Source organism: Manduca sexta, chromosome 13 (genome assembly GCF_014839805.1).
Source record: "Manduca sexta isolate Smith_Timp_Sample1 chromosome 13, JHU_Msex_v1.0, whole genome shotgun sequence".
Lineage (NCBI taxonomy): Eukaryota > Metazoa > Arthropoda > Insecta > Lepidoptera > Sphingidae > Manduca > Manduca sexta.
Window position 1 is genome coordinate 11,631,934 of NC_051127.1, and position 23,291 is coordinate 11,655,224.

The window sequence follows — 23,291 nt, forward strand, 5'->3', positions numbered from 1 at the left end:
CATGTGAGCGGCGATAGCCTAGTAAGCGGCGATAGCCTAGTTGGGTGTGGAACGGACTGCCAAGACGAATGTCCGCAGGTTGAAATCCCAAGGGCACACACCTCTGACTTTTCTAAAAAATCATGTGTGTATTCTTTGTGAATTTATCGTTCGCTTTAACGGTGAAGGAAAACATCGTGAGGAAACCTGCACATCTGAGAAGTCCTTTATAGGAATTTCGAAGGTGTGTGAAGTCTACCAATCCGCACTAGGCCAGCGTGGTGGACTAAGGCCTAATCCCTCTCAGTAGTAGAGGAGGCCCGTGCTCAGCAGTGGGCAAGTATATAATACAGGGCTGATATTATTATATTATTATAATGCGTGTGAGAGGGGAGCCGGTGCTGGTGGTAGGATATAATTTATATCCTCCCGTATAGCGACGACCTTAGGTACACAAGGTGTTAAAACCCGCTATAGTGGCCCACGTAAATGTGTCGCGTTCCGGGATCAGCCTGAGTACACCTGGTTCCAACAGGCCGGCATTTGTGCCGACTGCCGAGGGTAGGTTATCTTTCGTCAGTCGACATACTTTGGAGTTGACATTGGACCCCACTCCACTTACCATCAGGTGCAGTGGGGGGGTCACTTTGCCGCGAACATATAAAAATAATCATACGACAGCTCAGTTTGGAGTTTTGTCCCAATAGTTTTACTGAAACGGAACGCGTATCCTGTGTACGCGAATGTTGCAAAAATCATGATTCTGCGACTTTTGTGTGATGAATGTTTCAAAACTTCTATCATTTACATCAATAAAATCTCAAGTGCTCATAATATTAGAGCAATATTATTTTCAAGACATCATTTTCCATTAAGTATAGGTAGTTTAATACACAATAAACATATGATATAAGTATATTAGCTATAAAACTGAAATTATTTATGGAGCACCTGTTATTTCGTTTAGTAGGTAAACACAAAAAAATACTTTTGCAGCTCGAGGGCGTTTAATAATATGGCCTCCAATCTCCCGTATAATAGGTGCCCCAAACAATCAATTTACGTATTAGCAATAACTCACTAAGTAGGTATTACAATTCTAAAGATTTATCGAGGGAAGTAGGAAACTGTTTTTTCATAGAACTAGAATACCCTACGCTTAGTATTAATGTTTAATAACAATGAATCTAGACTCTACAGTTAACGACTGTACGCAGTTTTCGGCGTCAGACTATTTAATATTTTATTTCTTTTTAATATCTGAAAGTTCTTATTTATTTTAGAAATCACTCGGAACATTATAATATAAAACCTTTCCATTTTATATCATATTTTTAATGTGTTCCGGACTAAATGGCTTTATTTTAAATTGACCAATCAAAGCCATGGTAGGTATAACTAAGAAAATATTTTGGGTCAAAGATATTTTTCATTAGCATAAGGCAACTATTTATCTACATAGCAGAATTTTTACATTATAGAGTTGTTAGGGTAATTTCTATATCTATAAAACAAAATCTCGAATAGATACTATTGCAACAAATTATTTACTTTATTTTTTATTTTAGTAAAATCTATATCTGCTGGATCATTAAATATTTGAATGAAAAAAAGAAAAGATAAGGAATTTAATGCTATTTTCGTAATTATTAAGTCGCCACAAATCATAATCGTATTTAGTTTATGGCAATTTATGCATATTTCGTAGTGAAATAACATACAATATGGAAATTTGATGCTATTTTTGGTAGGTAGGTAGATACTTATGAGTAATAAAAAAAAGAAAAATTCTGTCCTTTGTTCCCGCAGTAACAATTCACGACCTATTTTTACAAATGACACTGGTTATAATCACTATTTGATACACGAAAGGCTATGAATTTAATAATTTAACAAAATAAATTCCATCATCTATCTTTTATCAAATATCTATAACTGTTTTTAACGCAAGTAAATTGAGATAATAAAGAATTCAGAAAATAATTATTAAAAATTACATAATAGTTGGTTAGAAATTATTATGATTGTGTACTTTGTAGGGAATCAAAATTTTTTGTGTCAACTTCATTATGAAATATCCATAATATTATAAAAAATTAAACAACTAGAGAAAAAATAAAATAAAATTAAGGCCGATTTGCTGTGAACACAATATAACGATTCACGATTAGAATAAACTACATTCCTGCAGATAAATGCAAAGGCTCTGAATCACAAACTTGTCTTGAATCTTTATCATTTAGATGTGTTTTTACATCAATAGGAATTAGTTAGCGTAATTAATTACACATGACTTTTTTTTAGAACTTAGATACTTGCACTTGATGGAAAAGGAACCTTAAGATAATTTAAAGAATTATTTACTATATTTATGTCTCCATCTTTTGAATCGGTGCAAGTTAAATTAACTTGGTCTATGTGGTCCCCCTCATAGTAGACTTTCCAGTTATTAACCACCTAGTAAGCGGTTAGTTGAAGTGGTGATATCCTAGTTAGGAATGGAACGGTCTATCGAGCAGAAGGCCGCAGGTGCAAAACCTGAGGCTCACTACAATGACCGCGAAGTTACGTGGATATTGACTGGCAATTATGACTCGCTTTAACGGTGAAGAACATTGTGAAGTATGTGAAGTCTGCTAACGCGTACAAGGCTTAGTAGACTAAGGACTAAGTAGTAGAGTAGGTTTGTGCATAGTGGACAGTATATCATAGTAAATTATATTTATTTTAAATTTCAACTGCTTTCGACCATTTAAAGGTGAAATTATACCATTCTGCGGGTTTTTGATAAAAACGGAAATGATAGGTGGATGAGTCTTGAGAGTACTACTGATGTTTTTTTTGTGTTTATGGATAAAAAATTCCGAACGAGCCTGCAAGTATTAAGTATAACAGCTTTCTGACTGAGGATATATGTAAGTGGATGGATTTGTAAAGTTACTGGATTTGTGTATAGGGATTTAGGGACAACCTCTGTAGATGAATTAATAATAGGTATTTTACGAACAACGTCCACTCGCTACTGCGTTTTAAGTCCGATAGCCGGGTCAGTGTACTTACATAGTTTTTGTGTAAGTATATGTAGTTTGTAAATTGTAGGTTTGTGATATGGCTTAGTAAATTGTTGGTATTTGGTATGGATTATTATAATTATTATTAAGCGCCTATTTTATTATTATCTTTACTTACTAACTACGCGTGTTACATTCACATATTTTTATCGTGATAATCCTTTAATCATGACATTATTTATCATTATTCTCAATTGTCATAAAATTATTATAATACAAAAAAATTGAAAATTATCTGAGGTGAATTGCCCAATACGAATTAACATTAATTGATTGTAAAAAGTTATGATAAAGAAATTATCTATGTCTATAAAACTAACCTAAATATGGTTTTGATAAATCATGCGAAAGTAAATAAACACGTATGATGTATATCTATACCAAATTGTCTTACAAAATATGTATTGATTTTATCAAATAAATAAATATATTATTGGATCGGATTTGGTCCTCATTTTATAAAGTTTATTAAACACCTAATGTAATAATTTCAGATAAATTAATATTCGAAAGTTTTATGTGATATAGAAGTTACAGTAGGTACGCCGTTACCCAAATAACGACATAAGTATGTTAAAAAAATCTATACTATTATATAAAGCTGAAGAGTTTGTTTGAACGTGCTAATCTCAGGAACTACTGGTTCGAACTAAAAAATTCTTTCAGTGTTGGAAAGCTCATTTATCGGGGTAGGCTATAGGTTATATAACATCACGCTATGACCAATAGGAGCGGAGCATCAATAAAAATGTTGCAAAAACGGGGAAAATTGAGTCCTCTTGAGAACTTCTGTTGCGTGCGCTCAATAAGCAGTTAAAGTTTCTATCCCGGGAAAATGTATAACGAGACATTTATAAAGAAAGAACTTTATCCCGAAAAACCTTTATCACGCGGGCGGAGGCGCGGGCAAAAACGAGAATTATCTATATATTTTTGAAATTAAATTGTCGCGGATATATTAAATTTTTGGCCAAATTACTTAATATATCATAAGTATAATTTAGTTAGTTAATAAAAACACGCTCAAGAATCATTTAAAAAAACCTAGCCTTGTGTATTTTACGTTATAGTTTTATAAAAAAAGACACGAATTCTTTTGATCTGATTTGAATACCTATAGCTCGAATAATTTCTATTTAGGAACTGCAAACGAGATATAAGTTTAATTTTTAAATTACTACAAACTATTTAATAACATAATAGGTAATAAAAATAAGAGACAATTGAACAAGCAAGTAATCTATTATTACCTATTTTATGGAATCCTATTTTATATCAGATTACTATCTGATATAAAATAAAATAAGAGATTAAAAGTACAACACATATTTCGGCATGTAGCAACTGTCAACTAGGTGAACGCGATAGCGATGTTGTGTCTACTTGCACGTACGTGAAATCAAAAGAAGTTATCGCCTCATTCTTAGATTAATAATCCACATTTCACATTATCAATGACATGAATGGAAAGTGACTTTGTTCCATTACTATGGCTTTTACATACTTATTGTTTTGAGGTACAGTAATGAGAGGGTAGTTTAACCTACGACAACGGATGTAAAGTTCATTCATGGCTAATGATACGTTCTTCTCCTTCTCTTTTGTCACTTTGTAAAAAATATGTATCAAAATTATAGCGTGAGTTTACGCGTAGAATGAACTTCTTAACAAATGATTATACCTATTCATTATCAAATTCATCATCATTATCAGACTGCTAATTAATTCTTTGTTTACATATTTATTACATGATAATGTTTGCAGGTACATGTTTGGAGCGGTGTCTGCCCATAAATATATTATCGCATTTTGCATTGGAGTGGAACTGTTAGCTGCAGGGACGAAGAAATGGCTGTCCGTCGTGTATATATTTACTTTCTCGTTCGTATCAGCGTTGGGCATCGGCATTGGTATACTGTTAGTGGGAGGTTCGGGCGCTGCAGATTCCGGAATCTACTCTGTTATTTTACAGGTAAATATTATACTACTCTATAAAAAGTATTACGTTAGATATAATGGTAGACGAAAAGAAGTTACTATACCACAGGTAAAGGAACAGGATCATGGGTATACCGAAACAATGCAATGAAAAGAAAAATAGAATTCAAATAAAATATTAAACATTACATATAACCGTCTCAGAATAAAGATGCAGCGATACTCTATAGACTTAATTCGTCAAAATCGGCCCACTAAAAGCGAAGCTAGATGGAAGATAAAATGCATACACACACAATATATTATTTAGGTAGGGTGTTAAAATTACAACCATCCCTTCCCCTAGGTTGTGGTGATTTTTAAAGCCTAGAAGACACCTTTGCAGGCATACTTACACATAAACAGATTTACTCGTGTTAAAAAATGCATACTTTTTTGTTTTATAAATCAGTTTGTAGATTTTAATTTGTTTATTTTTTAGAATACCTTTTTTATTTGTTTGTATTTTGCGTTATCGGCTACGCATGAGTTTTTGACTCTCTCATAATATATGTAGGTATCCCAAGATACAGGCATAACCTAGTTTGGGGACCCCTAACAATTATTGAAATTCTTAACTCAGATATGCCAACTATTGTTTATGTAATTCTTAATGTTATTATTTTTGTTTTATTTTGTTGCAATAAAGTTATACTGAGCAAGACAAAGGCACAGCAGGTATTATAGACGTGACTTTAATTCACATTATAAGTGGGTATCTGCTTCATTAAAGTAATAAGTATAATTTTCGTGTCACGTATATTTATCAATAAATATTCATAATGATATGGTGAACATGTCGTAAAAAGTGACAATGAATAATATTACCAATGATAATCGTACTGTCTACACTTGGACATTACATTTTTTTCGCAAGTAGGTAATAACATATATATAGCTAGCTAAAGATAGATAAAGTTTATCCGGTATAGAACTCCCGCTATATATTTTCTTGTGACACAGAGTAGTCTATGTTCTTCCCAGGGTCTTAAACTATCTCCATACCAAATTTCATCGAAATGCGTTGGGTAGTTTTGGAATTTATCGCGTTCGGTCAGGCAGACTTGCGGTGGGGACTTTTTTTTTATAATATATAGGTATATTTTAGAACTTTTTAAGAGGAACAATTTCGGCATAAATGATTGTTGCATGATGGTTGATGTGATTGTTGATGGTAAATGATGGTTTACGCAGTGCATGCAAAAGAAACTCTTAAAAGGAGTAAATTTTCCCGGTTTTTTCAATTTTTTTCATTAATGCTCCGTTCCTATTTGTCATAGCGTGATGTTATATCAATGTTCCTACAATGTTGAACAGTCTATTTATCGAGGACCGCCTATAGCCGTCCTCGATAAATAGACTGTTCAACATTGTAGGAACTTTTTAATTCAAACTAGTAGTTTCTGAGATTAGCGTATTCATACAAACAAAGAAACTTTTCAGCTGTATAAAAATACTACTTAGTATAGATTTATTCTGCCGTGCTAAGCTCAAAAGCGGTATCTCAAAAAAAAAACAAAATTTTGATTTTTACGGCGTCGGATAGCTTAAAGAAAGGCCCATCGAATGAACTTACCTAAATAACGGTATCTTGTTTAGAACTGGTTAAAAAAACCTTAAAAGAGTTTTCTCTATCTCAGTTTTACCTAAAAAAATATGTTTACAAAATTTCGATTATCTACAATACGACATACCGATTTTGCGCTTAGCACCGCAGTATTGAAAGCGACGATAGCGTAATTGATTGTGGAACGGACTGTCGAGACGTGTGTCCGCAGGTTCAAAACCCAAGGGCACATACCTGATACCTCTGATCTTTCTAATATATTATGTGAGTGTTCTCTGTGAATTATCGCTTTCTTTAACGATGAAGTAAAACAGTGTAAGGAAAGCTGCATACCTGAGAAGTTCTCTATAAGAATTTTGTGGGTGTGTGAAGTCTACCAATCCGCACTAGGCCAGTGTGGTGGACTAAGACCTAATACCTCCTAGTAGTAGAGGAGGCCCGTGTCCAACAGTGGGACAGTATATACTTAATACAGCGCTGATAATTCGTAATACCGCCTGCAGAACTTATCAGTTTAATAATGGATTAATATCAATCGGTTTATGGTTCTGAATACGTGATTAAATGACGATTAGATTTATGATAAAATATATATTATTTTTTTATTTGTATAGCTCGGGACAATGTAAAATAGGTAACTTATGATTAAATAAGCATTAGTTATAATAAAATTAGGTTTTGAATGAATTTTCAAGAAACTTATATTCAAAAGATAGTTTTTCCATGTTGGTGTAGGAGCGTTGGTGTTCAACAAAATATTTTATTGTATAGTACATAGTATTGTTAATAATAGTAATAATATACAATCAATATGTGGTCGGTACGACGATACAGGAATGTAAATTATTGCTCGGATTTATTTATCGTGTGTATAACTATTATACATCCTGCTATAAATTGTTTCACTCGGTCCTTCTACTTCGCGTACTTTTAATTCACCGTATAGGTCCAGAAGCGGTCTTAGTAGAAGGTGAACTGGGCAACTGCCCGGAGCTGGGTCCCCTTTGTCGTTGAACTGTACCAGTATCCTATTAGCAGGAACCTCCCGGGAATGCTAGGGCCCCCATGTTATTACGCACTAATAAATTCCAGGACCACAAATGCTGAATTCCCCGGGCAATGGACTTGATCTAACCCTAAGCCCAATAACAAAATTCCCGGAACCTCGCTCTTGCTGGGGCCTCGCACGGTGCCATGGAAGACATTTTCTTACGATCTTACTGACGATACTGTTAATACCTGGAACTTTTGTGCTCCGCCCGTGTTCTCGGTTCGTTTTTTTGCTTTCGAGTGGGGGGGCCTTGCGTCGTTTAGGGCCGCCCACGGCATAGGTCTAAAGGTATTTGGTAAGTAGTAGGCCTTTGAACGAAATGTTAAAAGAGGTATAGTTGGTAACTAATCATTATCTTGTGCAGTTTTAGTTTACTGAATGCGAACGTTCATTAAATCATTAAAATCAACCTAGTTTGTTACGTAGTTATAAGCAGGGCCGCATTTGGAACTATATGATTTCGTAATGTTATTTACCTCTCTTGATTTATTTTTTTCGTGGCTCGGCAAACTGGGTAATGGATTGAATCTAAAAATATTTATTGTTTAAATAATTAATTTAAGCAGTAAGCTGCATGTAATATACAATGTATTGGAGAATTTAAATTTTCTCGATACTTCTTCATTAGATTTATTTGTTATAATCTAGCTGCAAAGGTAATCTCAATAAACTTTCATAATTTAGAACATAATATTAAATTTATAAATAATAATAATAATGTTATACGTATAATTAATTTAAAAGAATATTATCCATTCTTTCAGGGTTTGGCGTGTGGTACTCTACTCTACGTGGTATTCTTCGAAATTTGGCGTCGCAGCAGTGGTCTACTACAATTTGTCTGCTCTCTCCTTGGTTTTGCAGTTATGCTGTCAATAGAGGTGGTTGTGGAAACGAGTGAGTATAAAATTTTAAATTCTTACCTATATTCTAAACAGGATTAATGAAGATGTTTGGATGTTAGTTAGAATTCCTAGTCAGTAGTTGTTAGTCACAGAAAACGCTTCATGGATATGAATCAAATTTGGCACATAAATAGATCATGTCGTGAATGTATTGTACACATTGGTAGCATTATTCAAAGAAAGATCTTTCAAGAGGTGGAAGCAGCAATAAACACCAAGTTATATAAAATACCTGCAATATAATTTTTTAATAATATATTATGTAACCGTAATATGTAGTTATAAAATATAAATAATATTTTCGGTTACAAAAAATATACATAGTTAATGCCCGACGCTGAAATTTGTGTCTAATTCCAGTCGATACTCAATAGGCTCGCTTCTTATGAATTTATACGACATCCATAATATTAATTAAAAAAAAATCTTTTCAGTTCTTCAATAATGCTTCCAAAATATTTCGCCAAGTCAAGAAGATGACAAGTATCCTATCTAGTTCTATTGGACAGCGTTTTGTGAAAACCATATTTCCGAAATCATTTTTGGTTAGTGGTTAAACTAAACAGTATTTTGTTTCTTTGTCTTAAAACAAGAATGATTAATTAAAACATGGTATTAATGATCAATCCCCTGAGGGAATAGCTTAAAATATCTGAAAATGTCTCAAAGGATGAAAATAAAAACATGAATGTATTAATTAGATTTAAATACTTACTGCACGTACACATTGAGAGGTTTCTTAAAAAATCAGTTATTATAATCGACTTTTCTGTTATAAAAAACTTGGTAATATTGCACAAAGAATGAATTGTTATTTATTTATACGTCACAAGTTTTACATGTATTGTAACATCTTACTTTATCGAGTTGAATTTATTTTAGTCTGATACGATTTTCTACTACTAAAGCAAATCTTTCTTCAATGTAACTACTACATAGACAGAGTAGCACACATACGTGTACCATTTTGTGCTGTTATGAATGCACACATAACTAAATCTCAAACATTTGACTGTCAAGCACGCTAATCTGTCAAATATAAAACTTTTTATAAATGTAAGCATGAAGCATTTGATCCTATACTATGGCTTAAAGGAAAGAGATTATACAATCCGAGACCTTAATGCGTGACAAAGTTTTCAAATGTTTAAGTCGTATTATTTCCTAAGTACCTTAAATAATGTTAGCGACATAAGAGTTATTTTTTATTTACCTCAGTAGCCAAACGCGCAAGCGGTTGTCCTGATGAAATTCAGCATACATGGGCTCTAGCTATGTCAATGTCATAGCCCAATTGATTAAACCCCACGAACCCTTAGCCCATAACTGTACAAAAACGCTTTTTTTAAGTCAATTGTGGTATTTGTTTCATATTTCTGTTATATTTAAATTTACCTGCTGTTATATACATATATATTCGATTTGTAACATAATTATGAAAATGGTTGTTAATAGAGATGAAAAAGACTGTAAATATTATATATAATGTAATAGCTGTATTCTATAGCACAATTTTGTATAGTTAAAGGTATCTTACCACAAATATATGTTACTTAAGTAATATAGACCAGGCGCTGGAGAGAGTTGAGTGTGCAAAATATGTTGACCGAATTCTGTGAATAATTTTAGTTGAAATCATACTCTTATAGGGATGCGAACTTAGAAAATCTTGCAGATTATGATTCTGGATGTTGTCACGAGATTTGCTAGTCTATTTATTTTTATACCCCACTCTCTTATATATCAGGTAAATTGCGCCTGCACTGATAGTCAAGTGCGAGAAAAGCAACTATTGTTGACGATGTTTTGTATAAAGTACAGAAAAGTAGGTACCTAACAGTCATGTTGTTTTCCCATTAGGTTTAAAGAAATATAATATTAGATGTAATGAATGCGTTGTCGTAAACCTGTCGTAAATTCAACCACAATGTCAGTAATGAGACTTAATTGGAAATATGTGTATAGTTCGAGATTGTCGACATGTTTTAAAACTAATTGGTATTAACACCCTAATAACTATCTAATATTATTCGAAATTACTTGAAACTGTTATGAAATTAAAAGATTAAAGACTTTTCCTATTCTAAAAACCATTAAGTAGACGTAAGGAAGTTGTTAACTATGACATGAATTATAACTAAAGCCTCATTTAGACGAATCAATTATATCAATCGACGGATCAATATAACCATGATAATGCAATTATAATACTAGCTATATTCATATTTTGAATATAGCTATATAGAGCCTGATACGTCAACGTGGGCGAAAATCCTTTCGTCATTGTTCAATAGCGTACGATTATTGCTAGCAATAATTGATCCATCTCAATGAGCCTAAGTATATAATTCGCTGCTTTGTCATATACCTGTTGTGAATTTATTCAATAAATTATGTTATTGCATCTTCACTTTCAATTATTTATACTTATCCTGAATATAGAAAAAGATGCTTTTTTATCTAGTAATAAACTTTTTATTTAGGAGAGTCTGGGAAGCGAGGACTGGTAAGGAAAAAAAACAACACAAAGTAATTTAACAAATCAATAATGTAATTAGAAATTAACATTTTATACTATTCATTATCTATACTTACTTAAAGAAAATAGATATTACTTTAACACTATGTAATAGTTTAGGCTGAATAAAACCAGATACAGATTATGCAGGCGGTAGTTACACATCTATTGGATAATTGAATGGCCGTTACAAAACAATTCTACGGAGCCATGAGCGCATTGCAATATTTCATTTTAACGAAAATAGTCGCGTTCCTTTAACACCTTATTGCTACGGCTCAACTTACACGAAGCTATGTGCTCACGGCTCAATATCAACACTGTTAAAATATGTATTTAATAAAATATTTTAATAAGATATTTATTACTCTTAGAAACTAATACGATCGAGAGAAAAAGACATAGAGAAATTTCCGAAAAACTCTTAACGCTAACTGGTACACGAGTATTATATATTTTTTTGAAGCCGTTGCCTTTAACAATCCTACACATTACTCCTAAGGCCGATACATTTGATCATCGTACTTAACAACAATACACTTTAAGTAATCGTAGAGATTTAAATATTTAACTATATTATATAGTTTATATATGCTATTGCGTTATATTTTGTAATTACATTACATATAAATACACGTTTCCCGTGCATCCATATTTGAGCCTTTCACGATCGATAAACTTAAGGCTTTCTAATGGAAAATATGTAGTGGACATAGCACTTTGTTCGGCTAATATGCCTAAACGTGCGTACTTACATAGAAAATATCAGAAGCGTCGACTCCATCCATCTGTAACTTAAATACTAAATGCAACATACGTACCTATTATAAAAAATATAAACAAAACCAACTACACAATCAGGCACCGTTATCTTAATCTAACAAAGAAGGAAACTGTTGGAATTGTTGACAGAAAGTTTATTCGCTTTAGGTAAGATCATCAGTCGAAAAATTACGATCCATACGGAAAAAGTTAATTTAAATAACAATTAGCATATTACAGCATTAGCGTAGCTATGGATTTTCTCTAGGGAGGGGGAGGAGTAGGTTCAATTGGCGGGAGGAAAAAAAAAATAAAATTCGCCGAATTCAACAAAGGCTTGAACCACTGAAGACCACTGTAGCAGCAAGGTTTTGTACTATGAGGAATTATGTTTCTAAGCACCGATTGGTCCTGCTTCCCCCTATCTACGACCAAATGTAAAGGTAAGTGTTATTGTTATTTAAATGAACTTTTAAGGTAAGCAACGTAACATGTAAGACACATAAAGTTCTACTGATGATGTAGAAGGGGTTGTAGACCCGCTGTTTGCCATCCACTTTAAGATAAAATGGAGATAGGTAAGTCCTAACTAATTATAAAATAATACTATTAATTAAATACGGAGACTTCATTTATTTATTAATTAACCAGGGATCGAATTCCATCACGATAATTATTAAAAAAAAAAGAGTTTATTTGAAATATTGAATCTTGATCATTGATTGTACTTCTTTTATATTCGATAAAGCTATGTTTATACGATTACCTCACTAATTCATAGGTAGGTATGTATAATAATTTATCTTGTATTTATAAATAACTTTTCGATGTTTCATAAATTTTTGGAAGATAATAGACCAAACTGGCGTTTGATAAAACTTAATAATAGCACCGCTTGTGAAAATAAAATAATAGCAAATATTAAAAAAGTGAGTCACTTCTTGTTATGTCTTGTTTCTTGCACAATTTTATATTATTAAGCACAGTTCACAATAAATATAAGCACATTTTTTTAAATTTATATTAATTCCTATTGTATGACGCAAAAGTATTATTGGTGAGCAAGAATTTATGTTTGAACTATGTTTTAAAGCTTTAGCGCACTGTGGTATCATTTGTCGTGGCCGACAATAAATTAAAGGAAAAAATTTAATTTGGCACATCCTTAAAATTAAATGCAAATAATTTAGAAGAAGATTTACACAAATACAAGATTTTTTTTGATAGATTGTATGTAAAACGTACGGTAGATGGAAAGTATTTTTTATAAAAAATTAATGCCTTCAAGTTTAAGAAATCTCATGAATTATTTTCCTTCCACACGCCGCGTCCCCTAATCGATCTAACTTGAGAATTAGACGAGAATAAGTAATATGAAGCTACTGAATTTTGCAATGTCATACTAATATGACGTTAAAACATAGGTAAGTACAGTATTAAGATTAATTTTGATGCAGTCAACAATGGAACTAGATGATCAACAATAAAACTGTCTCTAAGACGTTTTTAGCTTAACATTATAATCAGTTATAATTATTGCATTTTTGTTTTATATACGTATCTGTACTTACCATGTAGATATAATATACGTATTTATTGTGGGAACATTAAAAGTTGGAATTAAAATGACGCTTACCAATGTCTTAGGACTTTTTACTCTTTTGGCAACCTATTTTTAAAATACACAGGGCTTTACAGAATAATATTATTTTCATACAAAATATCTTTGGTTAATTTTAATCTTCATTTACAGGAACTGTTGATATATTGAGATTATGTACTTATGCATAATTATTATTTTCGGTCCCTTAAGATTTCGTTGAATTTGTATAAATCACAAAAAAAAATTATGGGAACTTTCAACAGATATGTATTGGCATGAGATCGTCGTTTTCTTATTTTATATAAAGTTCATTTTGAAATTATATTGTTTAGGAATGTGACAACTTTGTAATTATATTGTTTAGGAATGTACGAGAAAAATATATGAACATGTGGCAGCGTCATTTTACAAACAGAAGAGTTGTGCATACTATATTGCTTCTTAGGATTTGAGGAGTTTGTTCGCCCGCTGGTTGGCGACCGCTATGCGCGTCTCGTTACTCTCGCCCTATAAGAAATTAATAGTATTAAATATATATCTGGTGATTGCGTGTCAGTTAGTTTCAATAACCCAGCAGTGAATTACATTAGTTAAATAATGGTCTTGCAAGCTATAATAAACGCCTAGAAATTACGATTTAAGACCGAGCTAACATTCAAACGGTTGTATTGTTTTTGACTTTGACGCATATTTACATATTTTGTCAGATAATTTTAAAGCATTTGTTGGAAATTAAATGACTTCTGTGAAATCTTAACCCTTTGTATTAAGTGGTTACTTATTAGAATACCTCATTATTTTTTTTATGTCTTAAACATCTTATTTTTTGGTATTTTTAAATTTTTTGAAACGCAAATGAACAATTTTCATTAATAACAGTTTGATTTCATTGTTCCTATTAAAAATCTTTAGCTAGCGTATATCTTTATGATTTTATCTATATTGACAAGGAGTTCAGTGGGTGGTGTTAATTTACTTTTCTTTATTATAATTAAATATTTGATCACGTAAAGCTATGCATACACCTATTTGCGATACGCCAGATATCTATGCCCTAATATTTTGTTTCATGTTGTCTACCTCACATCATTTAAACTAGTTGTTTGGGTTACTGAAACTAAATGCGGTCATAGCTATATTATCGGCAATAGTAGAATATAATATGGCTAGTAGATTAGTAAAATACCTGTTGTGAAACAAGTATTAAATACCTTTGCAAAAGTAGGTTGCGTGATATCCAGTTATAAGTTAAAAAAAAAAATCGAGCAACAAAATATTTAGGATTCAATAAATATAGAGACAATGAAATAGAAAGACATAAAAAAGAAAATCGATTATACAAATCGAAAATAAAATAAAAGGAAAACAAAAAGAGTGGAAGAGAAAAGGAAGAAGTACTTAAAAGAAAAGAAGAAATAATAACCAGTTGAAAATGTCTCATAGGAAATAGTGGATACAAAACTTTTTGTTCGAATGCACACACAACTGCATACTATGTTGCAAATATTTTTCATCTAACGATTGCAAAAAGAAATAAATGGGAGATGTTAAAAGCTCTCCAGCTAAAACTTTATCCAGTAAATCTTTATATGCAGTTGTGTGAGAATGGAATATACAATAGAGGATATAAATCCGTTATCCTCTTCTGGATTTAAGGCCTGAAGCGCCACTCATCATTCACAGCGTATATGTTTATAACACGACTGACAAAAGCTTATTGTGATATTGGCTTGTTATACAAGCTGTGCGTATAAAGTGCTTTAAAAATTAAAAAAATACTCACGATCATCACCGACATGTTGCGTGTTTCTCTGTGTGTTTGTGTTGCAGTCTCGTGGTGACGGCTGAGAAACGTTTTACCCTACCAGCTTGTTCGAAAATAATATATGAACTAATTTGATAGTTTTGTTACTTCAAAATGTATGATTCTTTAGGTAAATTATTGTGTCGTACCTAAGTAAATTTCAAGTACTGCTTTGAAAAACTTGCACTAAAGCTTACAACTGTAAACAATTGTTCAAAACGCTAACTTAATGGTTTTATTTTTCAATTTGGCAAAAAAAATGCAAACTTATTTTTTTATTACTTAAAGTGTATTATATTGAATTGCTTTATTTGACATTCGCTTAATATTAACAATTACTTCCATCTGTTATTGTAGTTTTGTTCTACCTTAAAAAATAATTTAAGATTCGTATTAAAAAGAAATAAATGAAAATAATAATACTAATTGAAACTCAAGGGAAATAAATAATGTTACGAAATATATCATAATTTATTTATACACAAAAGTAAAATAAATAAAAATAACTAATATTAATGATTTATAGACAATTTATCTATACCGTTAAATACTAAAATAAGTTACATAATATTATCTAACGTCTTTTGTTACTTGTCATAGAAGCAGATATGCACTTTGAAGATATGTTACAAACAAATGTTGGAGTTTGCGGATTACGCCACATCTGATATGCACATAAATAATAGTACCATCGTACCAGAAATCAATTAATTAATTTATTTATTTATTTTAGGACCTCCAACAAAGGATACACGGCGTATAATAAATACAATGTCGTAATATTGGTACAATTAACAATGTGACGTGCCTCTTCAATTATAGGAGACCACAGCATGCAAATTTATATATTAGTACAGCGGCAAAAATAATAATGTTTGTTACTAATATTATTTAGGTATATAAGTAATAATTCTTTTGTAACATTAATTCACCACAAAATCAATAATTCATACTAGAATTTTAATATACTAATTATTAAATTTAATCAGTATTTTTTTTTACTGGCCACAGAATTATACGAGTAAGCAACTGCTTTTTTTCAAATAAATGTCAGAACTGGAAAATAATATGTGTACAATTATTTTCCATCATAACCTATCTAAGGACATAAATGCTTCTATGAAAGCGTCATTACAAAATCGATGAATGAGATCTGATAATGTCAGATTATTTCTCCAGAGTGTTAACTAAACACTATTTGCTTACTTTGAATATATCACATGTCCAACACATCTTTCACGTTCTTCTACATAACTTTATTATTTATTCATACTTTTAATAGGCAACATAGATTAGAAAACATTATTTTATAAACGCACCAGATACTAATATATCATTAATTTAATTTTAAAACTTCCGCCTATACTATATTTTTATTATTTATAGTTTGTTAATAAAAACTAAAAAAAGATTATTTATGTTCAGATATAGGTAAAGTAAAATAAGTTAGCTTTGAAACACATTTAGTTATATTTTTATTTCTTTAGAATAATTTTAAATAGAAATGTACTTAACATTTTCTGAACTTGTAGTCAGAAATTTTGGTGTTATATTTAGCATTCAAGTTGAAAACAGAATAATCGATTAATATAAATGTATTCATAAACGTTATTCAAGCCAATATAATATAATAACAGTAATATGTCGACCATATTGTTATAGCTTTAAGCGATTTAATGTCCTAGCAACGTTAAATCTACAACTATATTCTGTTAACAACGGGTAAATGCATTTTCACAAAATAATCCGATTAGTTTTAAATCTCTAATCGCCTATTTATAAGAGATTATGGCGAGATATATGCATTTAAAGATAACTTCTGTAGAATGTACTACTGCACAAAATGAGCACCACGATATTAATATTTTCTATTTAATATAAGGTAGATATTTTAAAATATAACAATTCATTTTTTGATAAAGGCAAATAAGTGAGAAGACATGTCATAGATGTAACTTAGATTTCGATATTAGTATCGATTATTATTTTAATATCGATTATTTATACATAAAATATGATATTTTTTAACATTGAGCGTTTGTAAGAACTACATAAAGTAAATTTAAACATGAAAGTGTTCACTTAATACAGTAGCACGCGTTTTTAAAATATATATATATTTTTTAAATATACACTTGGTACTTTATCTCAATATGGGATATATCAAGAAAATATATGAAGGGGACCGGTTGCAGATATTTTAACAAGACATATAATATAAGTAAAATTATCAGTCTAAATGGATGAAGTCATGTCAAATTTATTCAGTTTATTATTCAAATTATTGTTGTTAATTCTCTTTACTAAAAACGTAAATTTTGATTATATTTTAAATAAATACTACTGAGCAGAAACAAAACAACAATATTTACAAGAGAAATTTAGTCTACTGAAATTTTTTTCATGACCTCGATTATGGAATAAATCTTAAAAACAACGTGGAAATATGTAAAAATCATGTAGAATCTCAGGCTTTCGTATATTATGAAGATACGCACCATACGAATGAATAAAAAATGAGCTGCAAATGACTATAACTTATTTTAACCTTATAAATGATATTAGCATAATTGATATAACTAATAAAGTACCAACCAACACAAACATACAACAGATAAAATGTTACCTAAGATTATTTTAAAGCGCTTCTATACAGGTGTTAACAAATAACCACCTAACCAATAAACGTATATGATACGTTTCTTATAGCTATTCAATATTTTGTCTCACCATTAAACGACATTTAACGTTAGTGAACGCGAAAACATTGAGTAACTGTGACAGACGTACAGCGTTTATTAGTAAGGCTATAACGGCCAATTTCAGTAAGCGATCTTAATCCCTAACTACGGATCAATGGCAAGCAAAAAACTAATAAAAATACATCATTTATAAGCATGTCAAACTCAATTCTGATTTGGTTAAATTTCGCTGTCAATTCAAAGTTAGCGATTAAGATCGTTTGTGACCTATTCCTTTATAGGAATCTTATCCGTTGCTGTGAATTCCATAGTGAAAATGGGCCAATCAGAATAAAGTTAGTTGACATACTTACAGATGTCTCATTTTTATTGGTTTATTCTCATCATTAACGTGTAGTTAGGGATTGGGATAGTTTATTAGAATCGGCAGTCAATGGAATTGGCGGTGTGTCTGCAACCGGTAGAGAAGGAACGCCTCGTCACGCGTGACCGCGAGACCGCGAGTGTTAGTGTGTGGATGTTGTGTACTGTTGTCTGTGCCGCCGTCGTTTACTTGAGGAGCTCGTGGGCGCGCTGGTTCGCCAACGTTATCCTCGTTTCGTTCGATTCGCCCTAAGATATAGAACACGCGTTTTGTTTCTGCTTATTATGTTCAATTTACAGCGGCTGCATTTTTAAGATCTCTAACTCAATGTTTGTAATGCAAGGTACACTCCACTACGGGGTTATTATCAGTACTTTGTGTTTAAATGTTATACTGGTATTAGACATGGTTTGTTGTTGGCAACATTACTACTGTATTGCCACTTTATGCCAAAATAACCGTAGTCCGCGTACAACTCTTAGTTATATTTTGCAGAATGTGTAAAATGGGGAAAGAGGAGAGAGTTACAGAGCACAAGCTACGTTTGTATACGTGTCCATGCTGTTCTGCCCCATAGAGCTTAGTCCTTCAATACGCCTCAATCACACCCATACTTGCAGTAGTACGCGGACTAAAATTACTAAAGATACACACAAAATACTAATTCAGACAACACACTGATTATAATCTGGATCATTTCAAATGAAATGTACGATATGCGCATGTCAATACTACAACAGTCGCTGTCATTTGAAACATTGTATGTTAGCTTGAAGGTGAATGAGTGTTAATGGTCTAAATCTGAAGGAATGTAAGTCAGTCTGATGGATGTGAACTAGCATACAATCGGTATACAATGTGTTCCGTTGGGTTAGTCATGAGATCGTACATGTAGAGAGGAATTTGAAAACAACCAATAGAATCTAACTGCATACTGTACAGTTCAAACGGAAAGTTCATGCTTCGACAGTAGAAGAACAAGTGATGCCAATTACAGAGGGGAAACAAATTAACTAAGCATTATTTGTTTTATGTCATGGTGAAATCGGTTAATCGGTTATAAATTTGAGAATCGAGGCAGAAGTATATAGTATATTGATAGACATCCAGATATTGGCAAAAGGTTTGGTATCTATGTACCTGCTTTTAAAGCTTTCTTTATTGCAGTTGCAGTATCGATATATAATTTTTGCAGAAATATTGATATAGCATTTTGCAGCAGTAATTACCTATATATCAGATGTACGAAATTATCTCTCTAAGTCGCTGTTGCCATAAATGATAGTAACTTTCCAATTCCACCAGGACAATACTATAATATTAAAATGGCAAAACATGGAATGCAGGTTCTTAAACGTATAAATCAAAACTATAATGCTCGTTAATTGTTCTCCATAAGGAAGTAAGCGAGTGATCCAAATTTTGAATGCCAATAAGCTAGAATACAGGTTTGTTACATGTACAACATTCTAAAGGATAAAATCCATCTAATCACACCTCTAACGTACCAGGCAGAAACACGTGGTTAAAATGGCATCAACAACACAAGGAGCGGCGGAATTTTCCAAAATTCTGTCTCCCCTTCTCGTTATTTAAACAAATTTAAATAAAATTTCATTTATCAAGTTGAGGCAAATTTACACTTTCGAAAGAAGAAATAACACCAATCTTTAAAAAAGCGGGAATAGATTTTATTTAGAAAGGTTCGAGTGTCCAATCGCAAATTCTCGAAATTTCTTAATATAAGAACCATATTTGAATAGCAAATACCTTGACTTTTTAGGTAAGGAAGATTTACATAGTTTGCTTGATATCAATTTGAGTTTGAACCTCGAGCACTTGAATGAATCAATATTCTCATATACAAAGATGGCGCATTCTATCCTTACCTTGCGGTTGATGCGGTCGATCTGGCGGTTCTGGTTCTCCAGTTCGGAGCCCATGTCGAGCGCCATGTTGCGCAAGTTGCCGATCATCGTATTCACCTGGCCCATGTTCTCTTCCATCTCGTCCTCTCGGGCATCATTCGTTATCCTAGAATTAGGTTTCAGGCCTTTTAGTATATTTTATATGGATAACTAAAATTACTCCTTTCTACTTGATGCCAAGGGGAGTATTGATTGGCGAGATTGTTATACCTCGCCAGTCACACAATTATGCTGTCCTGTTTGAAACCGGATGAGAATAATGTAATTATTGACGATCACCCATATTGTGCATTACGATTGTTGTTAATTTTTATTTTGATAACTATAAACACGTGTTTATATTGTGTGTTGGCGATCGATGTTCCAGTTTTGTATTCCCGAAAAACCAATAAAAGAAGCAAAAATTATAATTCCTGTAGCATTTTTATATTGCACATATTATACACTAACCATTTTGATGATCCTTTCAAAACAGTTACGAGAATACATCGGAATAAAAACAGTTTTGTACCAATAAAGGGTAAATCTGACCTTCCTATGTATCCAGCTTGTGGCCCTATACCGTTGCGCTCATCCATGACCCTCTGCGGCTGGTTGTTGACCACCTTGCCGTCATCGTTGCCCTTCCACGTTCCATCGTCCTCCTTGAACGAAGCTCCCCTGGAAGAACCCAGGAGTTTTTATTCACCAATCTTTGTACAATACGCTATAGTTTCTTTTGTAAAGTAAGAAAGTGCAATGTGCATGTGGTGGTTAGTGAAATAGTGAGAAAAAAAAGGGTTAGTGTGAAATCCGATGCAGCGAAAGATTTTTTGGGTGGTTAAAAAATAATAATACTATTACTCTGTAAGACTGTACACTAATTACCCAACGAAAAAATACAGTTGGATGCTTTACAATCCTGCAGCTAAATTTGTTTGTACAGAAGCTGTGCTAGTATCAAGATCTCGTTACATGGATTCTTTGTGATGGACGAGAACCATCGATTTAAAAAAGGAAGTAACGCATTAGGACCTATAATAGAGTAATCCTTTCTAGTTATGTTTATTTTTGTAACAAGAATGTTTCTGTATAGAGCTGCGCAATTTAATTTAGAATATTTTTTTTCATCATCGGGTATTATCGGCATTAAATTCTCGATAAGAGTCATTTTAATTTCCTCCTAAAGGGAAGCCGCGGAAATACAGAGCAGACGTGACTTCTGGTCCAAATAGCAAAATATAATTTAATAACTATCACTACATCGGATGTAAATGCAGATATAGAGAATGTTTGTGCTGATGGGTGAATGAGGTGTGACAGCGAACATTCCGCACGCAGTGACGCAATACATGAGACACATCACGTTACACACTTGTTACACGGCAGCACACAGATGCCGCAGCACTTCTCCATGCCGGACAAGTTCTTCTCGGCCTCGCGCATGTCCGCGTTGATCTGGTCCATACCTTCCTCGATTCTGTCCAATTGCTCTGTTTACACATATACAATCTCTTAGAAATGCCCTTGGAAACCCACCACTGGTTGTGTTCAAGCACCTACCATTCTTTGAAATTATTGTCGCGGTTTAATTTTACTGTTTTTTTTTCACATTGTAAATTCTCAACGCTCTCGACAATAACCCGAGCTAAGTGTAAGACATGTTTCTTGTGAGTTGCACTGAGTTCTTATTCGTACTAATTACGCTCATGCAAGCATAGAAGATTTCACCTAATTCCTAAAGCAATTCAATTTGTATTACATTTTAGTGTCAAAGCAGCTATTATTGTTTGATATTGAGCTTTGTGATTGATTCATTTTTTCATGAATGTCTTACACTTGATCCGGTTAAACTACGGAAAAAATTAGGTAATCTTTACCTTTAAAAATGATGTATGTGCTGATACTATGTGAATATCTTAATAATAATATCTAACATTTAGATCAATAAAAAATATCGAATAAATACTAAAAACTCATGCAGTCAACAGCAAGAATGAAGTCGTGCATAGCCAGATGCGTGAGAGAAACTAAACAAATGAATTGTCACTGTTTAACTTATCGGTTAATCTCATCGTCCCGACTCACAGTGCGCGAAATGTGGGAGCGGAGAGATCGTACGATGCAATTTATTCACTAGCGTTATTTAATCAATGATCATAACAAACAACTTTACCTTTATCAATATCCGTTATAAACAAACTGTTAAAACATTATCAATCGGTATAATTTTAATATCAAAATTATCGCCATTCACTTTCTTAAAATATTCGAACTGGCATTTCAGACAAAAGCTGCACTAGATTGAATGATGCAAAATAGTAGGTTCTACTGGATGCTTACCGCCCTGTTCATCCAGCATGACCAGGGTTTTCATGCCCACCTCGTGACTCTACAACACAATAATGATGTCACTATAGCTCGCCAAACGAATGCTGTGAGCGGTCGGGAGCGGCGCGCGCGCTGGCGGGCGCTGGCGGCGCTAGCGCGAGAGCGCGCGGCGGCGCGGCGAGCCGGGCTGTGCCGCTCGTGTCTCACTCATGTGTCACTACTGCGGTACGGCACAGCGCGACTCGACGCTACGACTCACAACTCAACTGAACATAAACAAAACAACCATACGTACGGTACACGCGCGCGTCCGACGGTATGGACTAAAATAAATATATTTAGCAAATGAGCGTAACCATAAAGCCATTCCTAAATGAAACGTGAATGTAGCAAAGTATCGATTTAGTTGAAGAATAGAAATGAACAAACTAATATGTAGTGTGGCGAGGAGCGAGCGGCACCGCCGGCCTCGCAGACAGACACAGATCGCATTGAGCTAAAAGTTACAGTTACACTCCTACTGACTAACATTAACAGTACGCTTATACGCAGTAGCCATGGAAATGAAGGCGTAACCATTTACTCTATACACGTACACGTCGAACAGACAATCGGTAAACGGCAAACGCGCATTCAACTCAGTACCGCTGTATACGAGAGAAGAGTACAGTAGATTTGGAAGGATAAATAAAATAAACCTATAAAAAGCGTTCCGATCGATACAATCAACGGAAGAACTAAACAGATTGC

General features: G+C 32.8%; 2 protein-coding genes across 6 annotated transcripts in view; one reads left to right on the forward strand and one right to left on the reverse strand.

Moving 5' to 3' along the window:
* The window catches only part of LOC115443444 (zinc transporter ZIP1), a 28,636-nt gene extending 17,679 nt beyond the window's left edge, over positions 1-10,957 (forward strand). The window contains exons 3-5 of the mRNA XM_030168840.2: positions 4,815-5,022; positions 8,410-8,542; positions 8,985-10,957. Coding sequence (XP_030024700.2) covers positions 4,815-5,022; positions 8,410-8,542; positions 8,985-8,995 — 352 coding nt within the window. The 3' untranslated portion in view covers positions 8,996-10,957. The remainder of the gene's footprint in view (positions 1-4,814; positions 5,023-8,409; positions 8,543-8,984) is intronic.
* Positions 10,958-11,079: 122 nt separating this feature from the next.
* LOC115443446 (synaptosomal-associated protein 25) overlaps positions 11,080-23,291 on the reverse strand; it is a 29,403-nt gene continuing 17,191 nt past the window's right edge. The window contains exons 4-9 of one of the 5 annotated variants that reach the window (XR_005112282.1): positions 22,554-22,602; positions 21,586-21,703; positions 20,763-20,891; positions 20,193-20,337; positions 13,789-13,940; positions 11,080-13,756 (exon numbers count right to left, since the gene is read on the reverse strand). Coding sequence is in view for 4 of the 5 variants with exons in the window: in XM_030168843.2 (XP_030024703.1) it covers positions 13,875-13,940; positions 20,193-20,337; positions 20,763-20,891; positions 21,586-21,703; positions 22,554-22,602 (507 nt within the window). In the remaining variant the exon portion in view is untranslated. Of the gene's footprint in view, positions 13,941-16,434; positions 18,552-20,192; positions 20,338-20,762; positions 20,892-21,585; positions 21,704-22,553; positions 22,603-23,291 lie in introns of those variants that run through there. The other 4 variants (XM_030168843.2, XM_030168845.2, XM_030168844.2 and 1 more) reach the window with 4 other exon arrangements.